Raw genomic sequence first — 15,184 nt, 5'->3', positions numbered from 1 at the left:
CTCAGAGGAACTGAAAGTTAAGACATGAGCAGATATTTGTAAACTGATGTTAATCACAGCATTATTCACAACAGCTGAGAAATGGAAGCAGCCCAAATGTCCAAAAACAGAGGAATGGATAAACAAACTGTGGTACATACACAAAATGGAATATTGCACAGCTGTAAGACAGAACAAAGACACAGAACACGTAATAACATGGATGAATCTTGAGGACATTATGTTGAGTGAAGTTAGCCAAAAACAAAAGGACAAATACTGTATGGTCTCACTAATATGAACTAACATTAATGAGCAAACTTTGAGAATTAAAAGCTAACACAAGCTACCAGGAGATAGGAAGTGGGTGGAGATTGAGCATTTGATGCTGAAGGACTATAGAACGCTCAGCAAGCTTGATTGTATAGACCCAGAAATTGATAGTATAATACTGTGTGATGGTAGCACAGTATTGTGACTACACTGAACAAAGATGTCCATGAGTAAAGCTGAAAGAGGTGGGCTAGGGGCATGAATGACACCTGAGGTAAAGATAAAAGATAAAGACTGGGAGTGATTAACTTAGCAAAACCTGGAGTGGTCAATGATTGTGACTAAATGTACCAATATAAAACTGTTCTTGCATGTGGGAGACCAAATGAATGTCAACCATGTAGTGTTGGAAAGGGGATTGGTAGTGGGGAAAAATAAAATCGAAGCAAACTGGAGTCTATGGTCAAGAGTAACCTTGTAGGCCGCGGGTCGCAGCAGCTTGGGCGACGGAAGGAGCGGCGGAGGCCGGCAGCCCGGCGTCGTGAGGACTCTGGGCGTGTCGCATCCCACAGCACCCAGCAAGCGCCTGCTCGGCTGCCGGGATGTCTAAGAGGAAGGTCAGCTCGGCTGACGGTGCCAGGAAGGAGGAGCACAAGAGGAGGTCGGGGAGGCTGTCGGCTAAGCCTGCTCCTGCAAAAGTGGAAACAAAGCCAAAAAAAGGCAGCGGGAAAGGATAAGTCTTCAGACAAAAAAGTGCAACCAAAAGGGAAAAGAGGAGCAAAGGGAAAACAAGTTGAAATGGCTAACCAAGAAACTAAAGATTTACCTGCAGAAAATGGAGAAACTAAAAATGAAGAGAGTCCAACCTCTGATGAAGCGGGAGAGAAAGAAGCCAAGTCTGATTAATCTCATATACCATGTCTTGCTAGTGGTCCCTGTTTCTCCCTTCTTGTACAATCCAGAGGAATATTTTTATCAACTATTTTGTAAATGCAAGTTTTTTGGAGCTCTAGAAGAAACATTTTTAAGAAGGAGATTGAAATTCCACCTCATCCCATTTTTTAAGTGTAAATGCTTTTTTTTAAGAGGAGAAATCATTTGCTGGTTGTTTATTTTTTGGTATGACCAGAAAATAGTGGGATATTGAATTATGGGAGGCTTTGACTGTCTTGGTCGTCAACTTTAACATTCCATAGGGTGGGGTGTGGCAGTTTTTATACCCTATAATACAGCACATACTAAATGATTTGGAGTCACAGTCTTGCATTTAATGTCTGGAACATTTTAAATTACTTCCATTCCCATGTTTTTTAGTAGAATAGTTTCTTAAAACTGCTCCCTGATCTTGGCACTCCCTGTCAGAACTGTGTGTGCTCTGTAACATCCTTGACTGTGGTCGCCCAGTTTTCCTAATAACTTTGTTATATGCTGTGAAAGATTGGAAATGTGAGTATTTAGTGTGTATGATATTAAATTGTGAATTAGTGGGACTTACTATGTAACAGCTTATCAACATTTGAAGATCTTGGTACTCGATATCCTCTTAGGGAGAACTTGCCTCCAAATTTTAAGCTGGAATGTCACTGGAATAACTTTAGAAAAGAATTACAACTCTGGATTTTTACACTTTTGGTACATATATTAATTGTGTACAAATTGTTCAAAATGTCTGTGTGCTGATCTTCAGATCAATAAAATCTCAATTATGAAAATTTTTTGAAACCCCGAAAAAAGAAAAAAGAGTAACATTGTAATACGCTTCCATTAAATGTAACAAATTCAATATACCAAAGCTAAATAAGTATGAGAGTGAGATATAAGGGAGGGATATGGGATTCTTGGTAGTGGTCTTACCCTACTATTATACTGTATTGTATGATAGTTTATTTTTCGTTTTATTATCTTTTTTATTATTCATTTAAAAAAACCTTTTTTTTCATAGTAATCATTATGTTCAAGTGCTGACTGTGGTGAATAGTGTACAACTGTATGATGTTATCATAAATGACTGTTATACTGTGGATAATTATATGGTATGTGAATATAGCTCTATAAAATTTATGGAAAAATATAAACAGGGATAAAAGTGCTGGAGAAAACATGGAGAGAAGGATGTATGTATTTACCATTGGTTAGGAGGCAGAATGGTATGGCCTTTCTGGAGGACAGTGGTGTGGTTCCACACAAAGCTAAGCATGTGGGAGCCATAAGGTCCTGCAACCTCATTAGGGGTTATTTACTTGGAAGATCTAAGAGCAGGGACATGAATGGACATTTGCACACTGGTGTTTACAGAGACAGTATGCATGATATGCAATGGGTAGAGGTGGCCTAAGCATACATTGACTGAGGAACAGAATGGGGAACTGTGGTGTGTGCATACAATGAAATATTGAGCTACTGTGAAAAGCAGTGAAGCTGTGAGACAGGCAATGAGGTGAATGGAACCTGTAGACACTATTTTGAGTGAACTAGGCCAGAAACAAAGGCAAACACTATAATGCCTCAAAATGGACTAACTACAATGTGTAAATTCAGAATTGAGCCTTAGATCACAGCTTCTCAGGGCAATGCTTATTGTAATGGTCCCTAGATTATAAGCTCTTACAGCAGCCACATCTATTCCTGAATTTTAATGGCTATCTCCAGATTCTGCTCCCTTTGTGTATAAAATGATCAATCCCTATAACTTTGGGTATCTGTGTTACACCTGAAACTCAGAGCTAAGAACTCAGTGGATATGAATGTCAGTATTAGCACATATAGCAACTGTTAAAAAAGCTGAAAAAGAATCCAGACTTCAACTGGAGATATGAATGAAGCATATGTGGTTAGAACTAGGGCAAATCAGGCCAAAGAGTAAAGGACAATACTGAATGCATTTTAAAATTTCAAATTTCATATGATACCAAGGGAAGAGATGTTTAGTTGTTGCAAGATCTATATTTCCTAAACAATTTAACTTGCACAGTTCATTCAAATACCATAATTACATGAAACTTTTAATAGAAAGTGAGACCTGGTAGGTTTGCATAGGTTAGTGTGAAATAGCAACACATTGCAAAGCAATTTGGACACAGAATAAAAATATGTATGCAGGGCCTCCCTGAGGTGCTGGGGGAAAATGCAGAGGTATTGGGCTTCCTCACCTGGATTGTTGCTGATGTTCTCACAAACATTGAGAAGTGGCAGTTTGATGTGCCAAGCCCTCTATCACGGGACTTGCCCTTATGAATCTCATCACTGCAGAGGAGAAGCTAAACCTGCTTATAATTGTGCCTAAGAGTCTCCCCGTGAGTACATCTTTGTTGCTCAGATATGGCCCTGTCTCTCTAACTAAGCCAACTTGGTGGGTGAACTCACTGCCCTCCCCACTACATGGGATCTGACTCCCAGGGGTGTAAATTTCCCTGGCAATGCAATATATGACTCCAGGGGATAAATCTGGGCCTGACATCATGGGAATGAGAACATCTTGACCAAAAGGGGGATGCAAAATGAAATGAAATAAAGTTTCAATGGCTAAGAGATTCCAAATGGAGTTGAGAGGTCACTCTGGTGGGCATTCTTATGCACTATATAAATAACCTTTTTTAGGTTTTAATGCAGTGGAATAGCTAGAAGTAAATACTTGAAACTATCAAACTGCAACTCAGTAGCCTTGACTCTTTAAGATGATTTTATAGCAATGTGGCTTACAAGAGGTGACAGTGTGATTGTGAAAGCTTTATGGATCACACTCTCTTTAGCCAGTGTATGGATGGATGAGTAGAAAAATGGGGACAAAAAGCTAAATGAAAAATAGGGTGGGGGGTGTTTTGGATGTTCTTATTTACTTTTTTTATTCTTATTTTCACTTTTTCTGGTACAAGGAAAATGTTCAAAAAATAGATTGGGGTCATGAATACACAACTGTATGATGGTATGGTGAACAATTGATTGTACACTTTAGATGATTGTATGGTATGTGAATATATCTCAATAAAATTGAATTAAAAAAACAGCATAGTACTGGCACAAGGAAAGACATATAGACAAATGGAATAAAATTGAGAGCTCAGAAATCAACCCTCACATTTACAGTCAACTCATTTTTGACAATGTGGCAAAGACTACTCAATTGGGAAAGAATAGTCTCTTCAACCAGTGGTACTGGGAAAATGGGAATTCCTTTCAAAAATAAGAAGGAGGACTCCTACCTCACATCACATTAAAAAATTAACTCAAAATGGATCAAAGACCTTTAAAAAAAAAAGCTATAACTATCAAACTACTAGAAGAATATGTAGGTAAGCATCTTCAGGAACTTGTGTTAGTGCTGAGGGCCGGCCTCAGCAGCGGGCAGGGTCCTGATGGGGGGCTGGAGTCGGCGAAGAAAGAAGACAGACACCTTGTCGTGTCTGGGTACGAAGATGAAATCTCCGACCAAGCAGAGCATCAGAGCTTTATTTTTATAATTTTCTGTAACATACGCACTAGCATTCAGGCATGCAATACTAGAATAGTTTGGCTAAATTTCAGACATTATTTATTCTTACACAGTGATCAATGGGCTAGCAGGGACAGACTCCCTGGAGCGCAGCAAGACACAGTGTTCGGGCCCAGGCATAGCAGTTCCTGTTATTTGGTACCAAGCAATCTATAACTATTTTTTGTGTTCATGTTTTTGAATCTGTTAATCATTACCTTTTTGTTTCTTCTAGCTAACTCTTTCAAAGCTGGGGAAGGGGGATTACCGCCTAGTTGACAGGTGGCCAGTGGGAGTGAGCAGAAAGGGTGACCTATTGTCTTCTAAGAAAGGAGCAGGCATTTTCACTACGCTGACGCTAATGCAGGGTAAGCTGCTGGCTCATTAATGTAGCTAGGTGTGGGAGCATTTTACCACCACAGAGCCCAAAAGACACCAAATGGGAAAAAGAGGCAGTAAGAATATAAGAAACAGCAGCAAGAAGCAAATTCCTTTTAGGCAGGAGTCATAGGTGCCACTCGGTGCTCCGCCTTGCGGAACGGTCACCGCGACATGTACTGAAGGCCCAGGGACCGTGCCACTAGGCCGACTGCCGGGTGCTGAGTTGGCTGCCCACATGTTAGGAAATGGTTCCTTAGACTTTACAGCAAAAGCACAAGAAACAGTAGAAAAAATAGATAAATGGGACCTCATCACAATTAAAATTTAATCATGAGCTTGCTTATTCTAATTGTTTCAAAGCAGGGCGATCTGCGCAATGAAAGACAATATTTGGACACCACATAGCCAATAAAGGATTAATAGCCACAATATATAAAGAAATCCTTCAACCTAACAACAAAAAGACAAATGGGCAAAAGGCTTAAACAATTTAAAAGTGGGCCAAAGGCTTAAGCAGACATCTCTTCAAAGAAGATATACAAATGGCCAGAAAGCATATGAAAAGATGTTCAATATCATTAGCCATCAGGGAAATGCAAATGAAAACCGCAGTGATATACTATTTCACACCCATTAGAATAGCTGCTAGTAAAAATAAAAAAACAAAAATGGAAAATAACAAATGTTGGAGACGATGAGGAGAAACAGGAACATTCATTCATTGCTGGTGGAAATGTAAAGTGGTGCAGCTGCTCTCGAAGGAAGTCTGGTAGATCCTCAGAAAGCTAAGAATATAAAACTACCATATGACCTGGCAATCCCCCTACTAGATATATACCCCAAAATATTGAAAGTAGGGACTTGAGCAGACATTTAAACACCAATGTTCCTAGTGGTGTTAGTCACAATTTTCAAAAGATGGAAGTTACCCAAGTGTCCATCAACCAATGAATGAATAAATAAAATGTGGTATGTACACACAATGGAATGTTACTCAGCTGTAAAAAGTAATGAAGTCCTGATACATGTGACAACATAGATAAGCTTTGAAGACATCATGTTGAATGAAATAAGCCAGACACAAAAGGACAAATATTGTATGATCTCCCTGCTTTGAGACAATTAGAATAAGCAAGCTCACAGAATCAGAATCTAGAACATAGATTACCAGGGAATAGGGTAGGGACAGCAAATGGGAAGTTAAGACTTAAAATGTACAGAGTTCCTATTTGGAATGAAGAAAATGTTTGGGTAACATTGTGACACAATTGACAGCACTTAATTACATATCTAAATATGATTAAAGGGGAAAAGTTAGATTTTATATATGGCAACAAAATAAATTTTTAGAAAGTTCATGGAAATACACTACACAGAGAGTGAACTCTAATTTACACCGTGGACTTTAATTAATATTACAGTTGTAAAAATGTGCTATCATCAGATCAGTTGTAACAAATGATCCACAACAATGCAGGGTGGTGGTGGTGGTGTGGTGTGTGGGAATCTTCTTTTATGTATGATTGTTCTGTAAAACCACAACTCTTCTAATACTAAAAAAAAAAAAGTACATAAGATGTAGCAGAGAGTAAACTAGTAAAGAGCTTATTAGCTAGGATCCCGGATAAGAATTAAGAGAAACAAGGATAGAAAATAAAGAAAAGACTATGAGACACTTGTGGGACATGGTGAAAAGATCTTTCATTCCTATTTTGGAGACTTAGAAAGGAGACATAGTATGGTAAAAACTATATACCTGCCAAGGTTTTCTCAAAAACAAAAAATGGATCATTATTAGAGGTTTCGTCAAGAAACCTTATAAGCCTCAATTTGGGTATTACAAGTAAACACATCTAAGGACATCAGAATAAAACTGATGAAAACAAAAGTTCAAAAGAGGATCTTATAAGCAGTGAGAATAAATAAACATTACTTTCTGAAGAGCCTCAGTGAGACAGTCAGCTAAATTTTCAACAGCAATAATAGAATTTGGAATAGAATGCAATGATGTCTTTAAATTATTAAAAATAAAAACAACTTATAATTTTATAAACAGCTGCTCTATCTTTTAAAATGTGGAGAAAATAAAAAGCTTTTTCAGAAAACATAAATTAAGAGAATCAATTGTCAACAGATCTACACTGAAAGATATGCTAAAGTGGGTTCGATCAGAAAAAGAAAAATGTTCCAGGATGGAAATACAGTATGATAGGAAGGAAGGATATTCACTGGAAAGTGATTACATGTGGGTAAATATACAGGATCAATGACTATTATGACAATATTGCAAATACTTGTAGAGTTTTAAATATATGCAGCATTAAAATATATAACAAAATCACAAATGGTGAGAAGCAATCAATTAGATTTAATATATGGTTCAATCCTACCAATGTCAAGGAAGAAATAAAAATATTAAGTTAAGGTATACCTTAATAAATGAAAGATTAAACATAATACTAAAAGAGAAACTGAAGAAGTAATAATAATTAAATGTGAGTTAATCTAGTTAATCCAAATGATGCAAAAAAGAAAAAAAAATAACAGAACAGATGGGTCAAGAAGAAAACAAGAAATAAGTTTTAAACCCAACAATATCAGTATTAATTGACTTTAAAGGTCCCAACATCTGCAGTTAAATGATAAACCTTGAGAAAGTGAATTAAAAACAAAATTCAGCTTTCCATTTCTTTACAAAAGGCATTTCTAAAATATAAGGTCCTAGCAAAGGTGAAAGTGGAACAGGGGTAAAGATTATCAAATACTAATCAAAAGAAACTTGATGGAACTTTCTAAGTTTAGGTAAAATAGACTTTAAGAAAAGAGGTCTCCTCAAGGAACAGAAAGAGTAATGATATAAAGCTCAATTCAATGAGAAGATACAAAAATCATAAATTAGTACCTAATAAGATTACCACCAATATGTAAATGTAAAGTAAAAACTTACAGAATTTAAAGTTGAAAATAAGCAAATCACAATTTTCTTTGGAGAGTTTAAATGCTCAACAAAAATTGATAGGCAAAGCAGATGTAAAATCAGAAAGGATAAATAATATTTGAGGAATAAGATTTAAATAGACTTGGCCTAATCGACATATATATATAGAGCACTGGAACCAACAATTTCAGAATACATATTTTTCCTTTAAAATAGAATGAAATTCAGACAAAGAGAGAGAAAGCCACAGATGGAGCAGCCAGAAGCTAAAAGTAATGGTACATGGAAGAGAAGGGAGAGACCAGGAGATGCCACCACGTGCCTTGCCATGTAACAAGCTAAGGACCAAGGATCACCAGCAGCCAGCCCAAGAATGCCACAGTCTTAGGAAAGAAAGCATCATCTTGATGATGCCTTGATTTGGAATTTTTCCCAAGCTCAAATCATGAGCAAGTAAATTCCCATTGTAATACAACCCATTTCATGGTATTTGTGTGAGCAGACAAGGAAACTAAAACAGTGACACAAAGAAAGCATTAATATTCCTATATTTATTAAGGAAACTTAGAACCATAACTTAAAAACCTTCCCTCAAAAAGAAAATTCCAGGCTCATATTGCTTCACTGGGAAAATCTTCAAAAGATTGATGGAGAAATAACTCCAATCCTTCAAGTTCTTTGCAAAAGATAATAAAAGAGGCAGACACAAAATGTTGGTGTAGGAAGTTTTATCGATCAATCCCTACACCAGAAAAATGAATGGGCTGGAAAGAGAAATTGAAATTAACTAGGTGGTGAATCTGGAATGAGATTGGACATTTAGAACAACCATGGCAGTGCCAGATGAAGGGAGAGGCTGCCAAGATTTTGGTTTTTGTAAGTGAAGTTATGCATGAGCCAGCAACCAGCCCCCCTACCCCCAACCCCCACTCCCCACCCCCCATTCCTCAGCTCTGCAGCTGAGGGTGGAAATGGCAGCAGTTGCAGAAACATGTCCCGATTCCAGGAGCATTCAGCTAGGGCCAAGTGGACACAGGAAATCTCATGCTACAAAAGATGTCCCCTGAGGGACAAATATAGACATTAGCCTTGGTTTTGGCTCCCTGGTAGCAATGCCTTCGGGCCTCATACTAACATCTGCCAGGTTGTAAAGAGCAAGTGCATCTTTTTTATTTAGTTGGTTTTCTTTCTTTCTCTTTTGTGGTTTTTAGTCTGGCAGATCCTTGAGGGATCAGATTAGCCTTGGTTTCAGCCTCAGTAGCATCAACTTCCAACTTCCCACCAGCATCTACCAAGAGACTTGGATAAGTAGTGCAATTTGAGAGTACTGTGTTTGTTAGTATTTTTTTTCCTTTTCTCTTCTATATTTCCCTCCACTTTTTTCTATCTTTTTAAAATGTTGTTTGGTCTGACAGACTGATGAGTGGAAGAATACGATTTACAGAGTGACCATAATATAATACTCGGAAGGTCCATATATACATATGAAATTATTGACATTTATTATAGGCATTGTCTCATGTAACCAGAAGTATTGGATAGTTCAAATTCCATAAGGTTGGCCACACATTGGCAACTCAATGAATGAAGGTGATGTCGATTTCCCCAAGAGAAGCCGACTGGCTGAAGTAGTGTCAAAAATTCTTCTTTCTGACTTCTGAAATCTTCAGTTCTTGCTTTAAGACCTCCAACTGATTGGATAAGGAGACTCCCCTCATTGCTGAGAGCAAACACCTTTGTTGATTGTAGATGCAATCAGCTGTAGATGTAACCAGCTGACAAAAGATGCAAATCTATCTATGAAATATCCTCTTGGTAACAATCTGGTCAATGCAAACTAGATCAAACAACTGGACAACATAATCTAGCCAAGTTGACACATGAAATTAACTATCACAATAGTTTAAGATTCAAATGCATTAAAAAAATTGTAAACCTTTGTTACAGGGCACGCTATGTATAAAGATGTAATTTTTGGACAAAAACAACATAAAGAAAAGGGAGGGATATAGAAACAGCATTTTCAGGCTATTGAAGTTAAGTTACTGTCAATACGAACTAAATTGTAATAGATTGAGGATGTTAAATGATATCCCAATGGCAATCACAAAAAAAATATCTAAAAATTTAACAAAAAAGGAAATGAGAATTGATTAACACTCTTAAAAAGGAAGGGAGTAATAAGGAAATGAGCATAAAACAAAAATAAAAAATGGTATGAAACACAAAAAAAGCAATTAGCAAAGTGACAGAAGTCCTCCCTACTCAGTAATTACCTTAAATGTATATTATTTAAACTCTAAAATAAAATGGCAGAGGTTGACAGCATGGCAAAAGAAGCACGAGTCAACTATATATCTGTGGATCAAAGATGAACTTGGGGAGAATGGAGACTCCAGTACCTTTTCTACAAAATGAAAAACATTTCCTATTAGGAAAGGCAAATTGTTGCTGTAACATTTCCACTTGGTTCTGGAGAAAACATCTCATACATTTATCTCTACCATGTCATGATGAGTCTCCCTGGCACTTCAGTCAAACTGCAGAAGGCTTAAATTCTAGGTATCAGAGACCAGATGGATAAAAGTATACTTCATTCTTTCCACATATGATTCCAAAGTTCAGAGATATATTTTTTTCAGAGATATTTTAACGCAGTGTTCCAACTCATTAATTAGGAAGGAAATATTCAAATTAAAGCCAATATGCAGAGTATCAATAATTCAAAATAATCTTTTTTTAGACTCAATAAAATAGGATAATATGTTCTTTTTTGTAGAAATCTTAATAACTATTATCTGAATGATTGATTCTTACTGGTTCTTACTGTACAAATACAACAAAATTTAAAAGCTAAGCTAGATTATTCTTGGAGACAAGTAAATATACTAGGGCAGTCAGCCTCTTATTTAAGTTTGGATGGTGACCACTAAGATGGTTGTCTGTCCATATGCACGAAAGGAGGAACATGAAATGGATCCTGGACTGAGCATCTAAAGACAAAGGTTCAAGCATTACTTCACAATTAAGCATTTTTAAATTTAATTTCAATTTAATTTTTTAATTTTTTAAAATTGACATGTGCTTTTACTATGCTTTTACACCTCCTATACACTAGTCTACTTCCGTTATTTAAATTGTCATATGAAGAGAATTCTGAATATTTAGTTGATTAGGATAGAAATTGAATTTTAAAAAATCTGTCCATGTAAAGACATTTATTAACATCAAAATAAAACACAAAAATGTATACAAACAAGCAAATAAAAACCTACTATAATTAAACTACACCCACGCTGTTTGGAACCAAATTTAGTAAGTTAAAATGAAATATCTTCATGTAAAGATTTTGAATATAAAATAAAAATATGCATAGGGATTATTATTTCCATTTAAAAATTAATAGTTTTATATTTAAGAATATATTCTCAGACACCAAAATAATTGTTTTAACTCTACTATAAAAATAGTCTAACTTCATTTAGCTTTGAACTAATTTCTCCATCCATTCATGGGTGAATGAATAACATGGGGTTGCATGAATGAAATGTTTGTGGGCATATTTATATACGCATGTGAGTGTTTATATGCATACCGAAGTGTGGATGATTATATAAACAGATGAAGTAATGGAATTTAATTAAGAATTTTTAAAATAAGAGTTTCATATTCATGATTGATTCTTCCTAAACTATTTTTTCTGATATCTCATATTTTTCAAGACATTTGCATTGTAGACTTAATAAAGAGCTGGGAAATTACTTCAGGTATTTATAAAATTGTGGGTCTAGACAAGTCAATATTTTCTCTAGATAGTTCTGTGGTGGATTCAGCTGCCTCATTGTAGATTTTATATAGCTAAAATATGAATCCTTTATAAGAAGTTGCATTCCCAACAGCTTTCTTAAAGGCTCTTTTGACCTCCTTGTTCCTTAGGCTATAGATTAGAGGATTCAGCATGGGTATTACCATAGCATAGAACACGGATGCCATTTTGTCTGTGTCCATTGAATGACTGGAACTTGGCTGTAAGTACATGAACAGCCCTGTCCCATATAAGATGGAGACTGTAGTGAAGTGGGAAGCGCAAGTGGAAAAAGCCTTCTGGCGTCCTTCAGATGAGTGCATCCTCAGGATGGTGATAAATATAAACAGGTAGGAGATGGAGATGACTGTGATAGAAGATAGGGAATTGAAACCAATCACACAAAAAATAACCAGCTCACTGATGTGGTTTTCAGAGCACAAGAGAGCCAGGAGAGGAGGAGCATCACAGAAAAAGTGATCAACTACATTGGACCAACAGAAAGAGAGACTGAAAATATTCCCAGTGTGGATGGAAGCATTCAGGAAACCACAGATATAGGAGCCTATGACCAGACGTGCACACACACCTGTGGTCATTGTTGTGGTATAATGTAGAGGTTTACACACTGCTGCGTAGCGGTCATAAGCCATTGAGGCCAAGAGAAAACACTCTGCTGTGATAAAGCCTATAAAAAAGAAGAACTGGGTGGCACAGTCATTGAAGGAAATAATGATCTCTCCTGTGAGGAACCCTGACATCACCCTGGGAGTGACAGCTGAGGAATAACCAAAGTCCACCAGAGAGAGGTTACTGAGAAAAAGGTACATGGGATTGTGGAGATGAGAGTCAAGCAGGATTAACACAATCAACCCCAGATTCCCAACCACAGTGATGAGATAGATGAGAAAAAAGATTATGAAGAGCAGAATCTGCAGTTCTGGGTCATCACTTAATCCCAAAAGAATGAACTCAGTCACCTCTGTATTATTCTCCATTGGGATCATTTCAGAATTATGTTGTTGTCCTGTAGCAATGAGAAAAACATGATAAGAATCACAAAATGAGAAGACTGTTGAGATCAGTTAGCATGTCCACTCTCTGCTTTCTTTCAACATTGAAATTATTGGTTCCAGGATTCTCAGTATGTAAAGCAAGGCCATGACAAAAAAAAAAAAAAAAAAAAAAAAAAAAAAAAAATGTATAGTTTATTTGTTGACAGATCATAGAGATTCCAATTAAAATTTGTTTAGCAATAGTGAAATCCAATCTCCAAACTTCACAGATGATTGAACCAAGGTACAGAGAAGGAAAGTGATTTATGCAAGAGCGCAGGCTTATTTATTGAGTGGAATGGGTCAAACACCCAATTCATATTTACCAAAATATCCTTTGTATTAAACTAGATTAGTTTTATTAAACTGATGTGAAATTGAATTCATTTTACTTCAACTGACAATTTTCCATCATTTCCATTGTGTGAAGAACAATGCTATACTATAGTGGAAAAGTAGGGAGACTATGTTTCCAGCCTAAAATGTTCCATGGTGCAACAGGGTATACAGGATGGATGATATCCCACAGAGAGTGATAAAAAGGTAAATCCTTGTACAAGGAAGAAAGATATCCAGAAAATAGCAGTTAAAACCAGGATCCAGATCAAGGATAGCTGGATGCAACTCCAGCTCCCCCATCTACAGATTGATAAACTTGAGTGGTGTTTAGCATCGCTTGGCCATCAGTTTTCCCATCAACTCATTATCAATCTGGGTTAATAATGCAAATTGGCACTATGTAAGTTCTTAGATATTATGATTTAGAGAGAGTTGTTGATCTATCTGGGGATTGAAAGGATGGGTGATGTAAAATGAGACTTCCAGGTAAGGGTGAAATCAAAGGCCCTATACCCTCACTCTCAGTCCATTTATTTTCCTCCTAGACCCTTTACATTCCCCTATCCTTCAAAGACCCTCCTTCAACTTTTCAGATATTATTTCTCATACCTATTATAAGGGCCAATCCAGCGGTGCCAAGTAGGAATCCAATTACTTCCTGAGCTACCTTGAATATTAAGTACCTTATCTGGCCCTCCATTTGCCCATCTGTAAAATGAGAATAATAAGATTATCTGGTACTTAATGAATGTTCAATAAATCTATCTATTCTTGGGAAATCCAAAGTATAGTTTAGGTTATGGAGGACATCCATGTGAGAATGAAATCTGGGGTCCTGTGATCCCACCCTATGCATTTTCCTTTTGTCCTTTTACCCTGCCATTCTTAGAACCTGACATACCTTTGATTCACCCATCAGAAACAAGAATTAATACAAATTTTTATATAGGATTACTGATTCTAAGAATTATGTAAAGGAATTTATTAAGTTTACATAAAGCCTACTATGGAATTTCCATTTTATTCCCAAATTCAGAGTTTTTCCAAAACACAGCCTGAAAATTTTATCCATTCTAAAATTTTAGCTACTTCATTTAGAGATGAAAAAGTCTTTAAGAGATGAATTCCTACTGCAGGAATTGTTTAGAGTTTGAGATATTAGATCTTGCCGTAATTTTTTTTCAATGTATTTTGAGTGGCTACAATAAGGAAGACAATGCCATATATACTGGAAATAAAAATTTAAAACAACAATATCTATGTTAGCTGCATTTTGGAAAGAGGCAGGTATAAAATAGAATTAATAGGGAAATATATATGTCAGACAATAAGCATTATGGAGTTTTATTTAAAGCTGAGATAAAGATAGCTAAGGCTGGTAATGGTGGTTGTAATTTTAAATATGGTGGTCAGGAACAACCTGAATCAATAATATAAGGTTTTTTAGAAACACCTGAAAGAAGTAGGGGAGAAGACCTTGGGTTTTTTTGGGGGGGTTAGCATTCTAGGCAGAGGAATAATCAAGTGAAAGTTGCTGAAGTTGTAACATGCCTTGATTGTTCCAGCGACAGCCAGAAAGCCAATATGGCTGCCTTGGGAAGGAGAGTTAAAGTCGGGAACAGGGTGGAGCTTTGTTGACCTCATGCACTATTTTAAATTCTTTTGCTTTTATTCTGAGTAAAGCTGGAAAATATTGGATATTTGGAGCAAAAGAATGATATAGCCTGACTTCTTCTTTATTAGGATCACTTTAGGCTTTCTGTTGAGAATTGATCTTACAGAATGAGGATGAAAGACAATAGAACAATTAGGAAGTTATTGCAATAATCTAGGCAAAAGAGGTTGATGGCTTGGACCAAGGTGATAGTGAGAACGTAACCATTTATGGATATATTTCAAAAGTAGAGCTGATTGCATTTCCTGATGTATTGAATATGGGGCATTAA

At 36.4% G+C, this 15,184-nt stretch overlaps 1 protein-coding gene and 1 pseudogene across 1 annotated transcript; one reads left to right on the top strand and one right to left on the bottom strand.

Annotated features, from left to right (window-relative positions):
- The first annotated feature begins 854 nt into the window (after nt 1-854).
- LOC119535740 lies at nt 855-1,158 on the top strand (annotated as a pseudogene).
- Nucleotides 1,159-11,897: 10,739 nt separating this feature from the next.
- Nucleotides 11,898-12,851, bottom strand: LOC119536281 (olfactory receptor 5B12-like). Its single transcript, XM_037839018.1, has one exon. It carries the CDS (start codon nt 12,849-12,851, stop codon nt 11,898-11,900), a length of 954 nt encoding a protein of 317 aa, XP_037694946.1.
- Nucleotides 12,852-15,184: the final 2,333 nt, after the last annotated feature.

This window comes from Choloepus didactylus, chromosome 6, assembly GCF_015220235.1.
Source record: "Choloepus didactylus isolate mChoDid1 chromosome 6, mChoDid1.pri, whole genome shotgun sequence".
NCBI lineage: Eukaryota > Metazoa > Chordata > Mammalia > Pilosa > Megalonychidae > Choloepus > Choloepus didactylus.
This window is presented reverse-complemented; position numbering and strand designations above follow the sequence as displayed.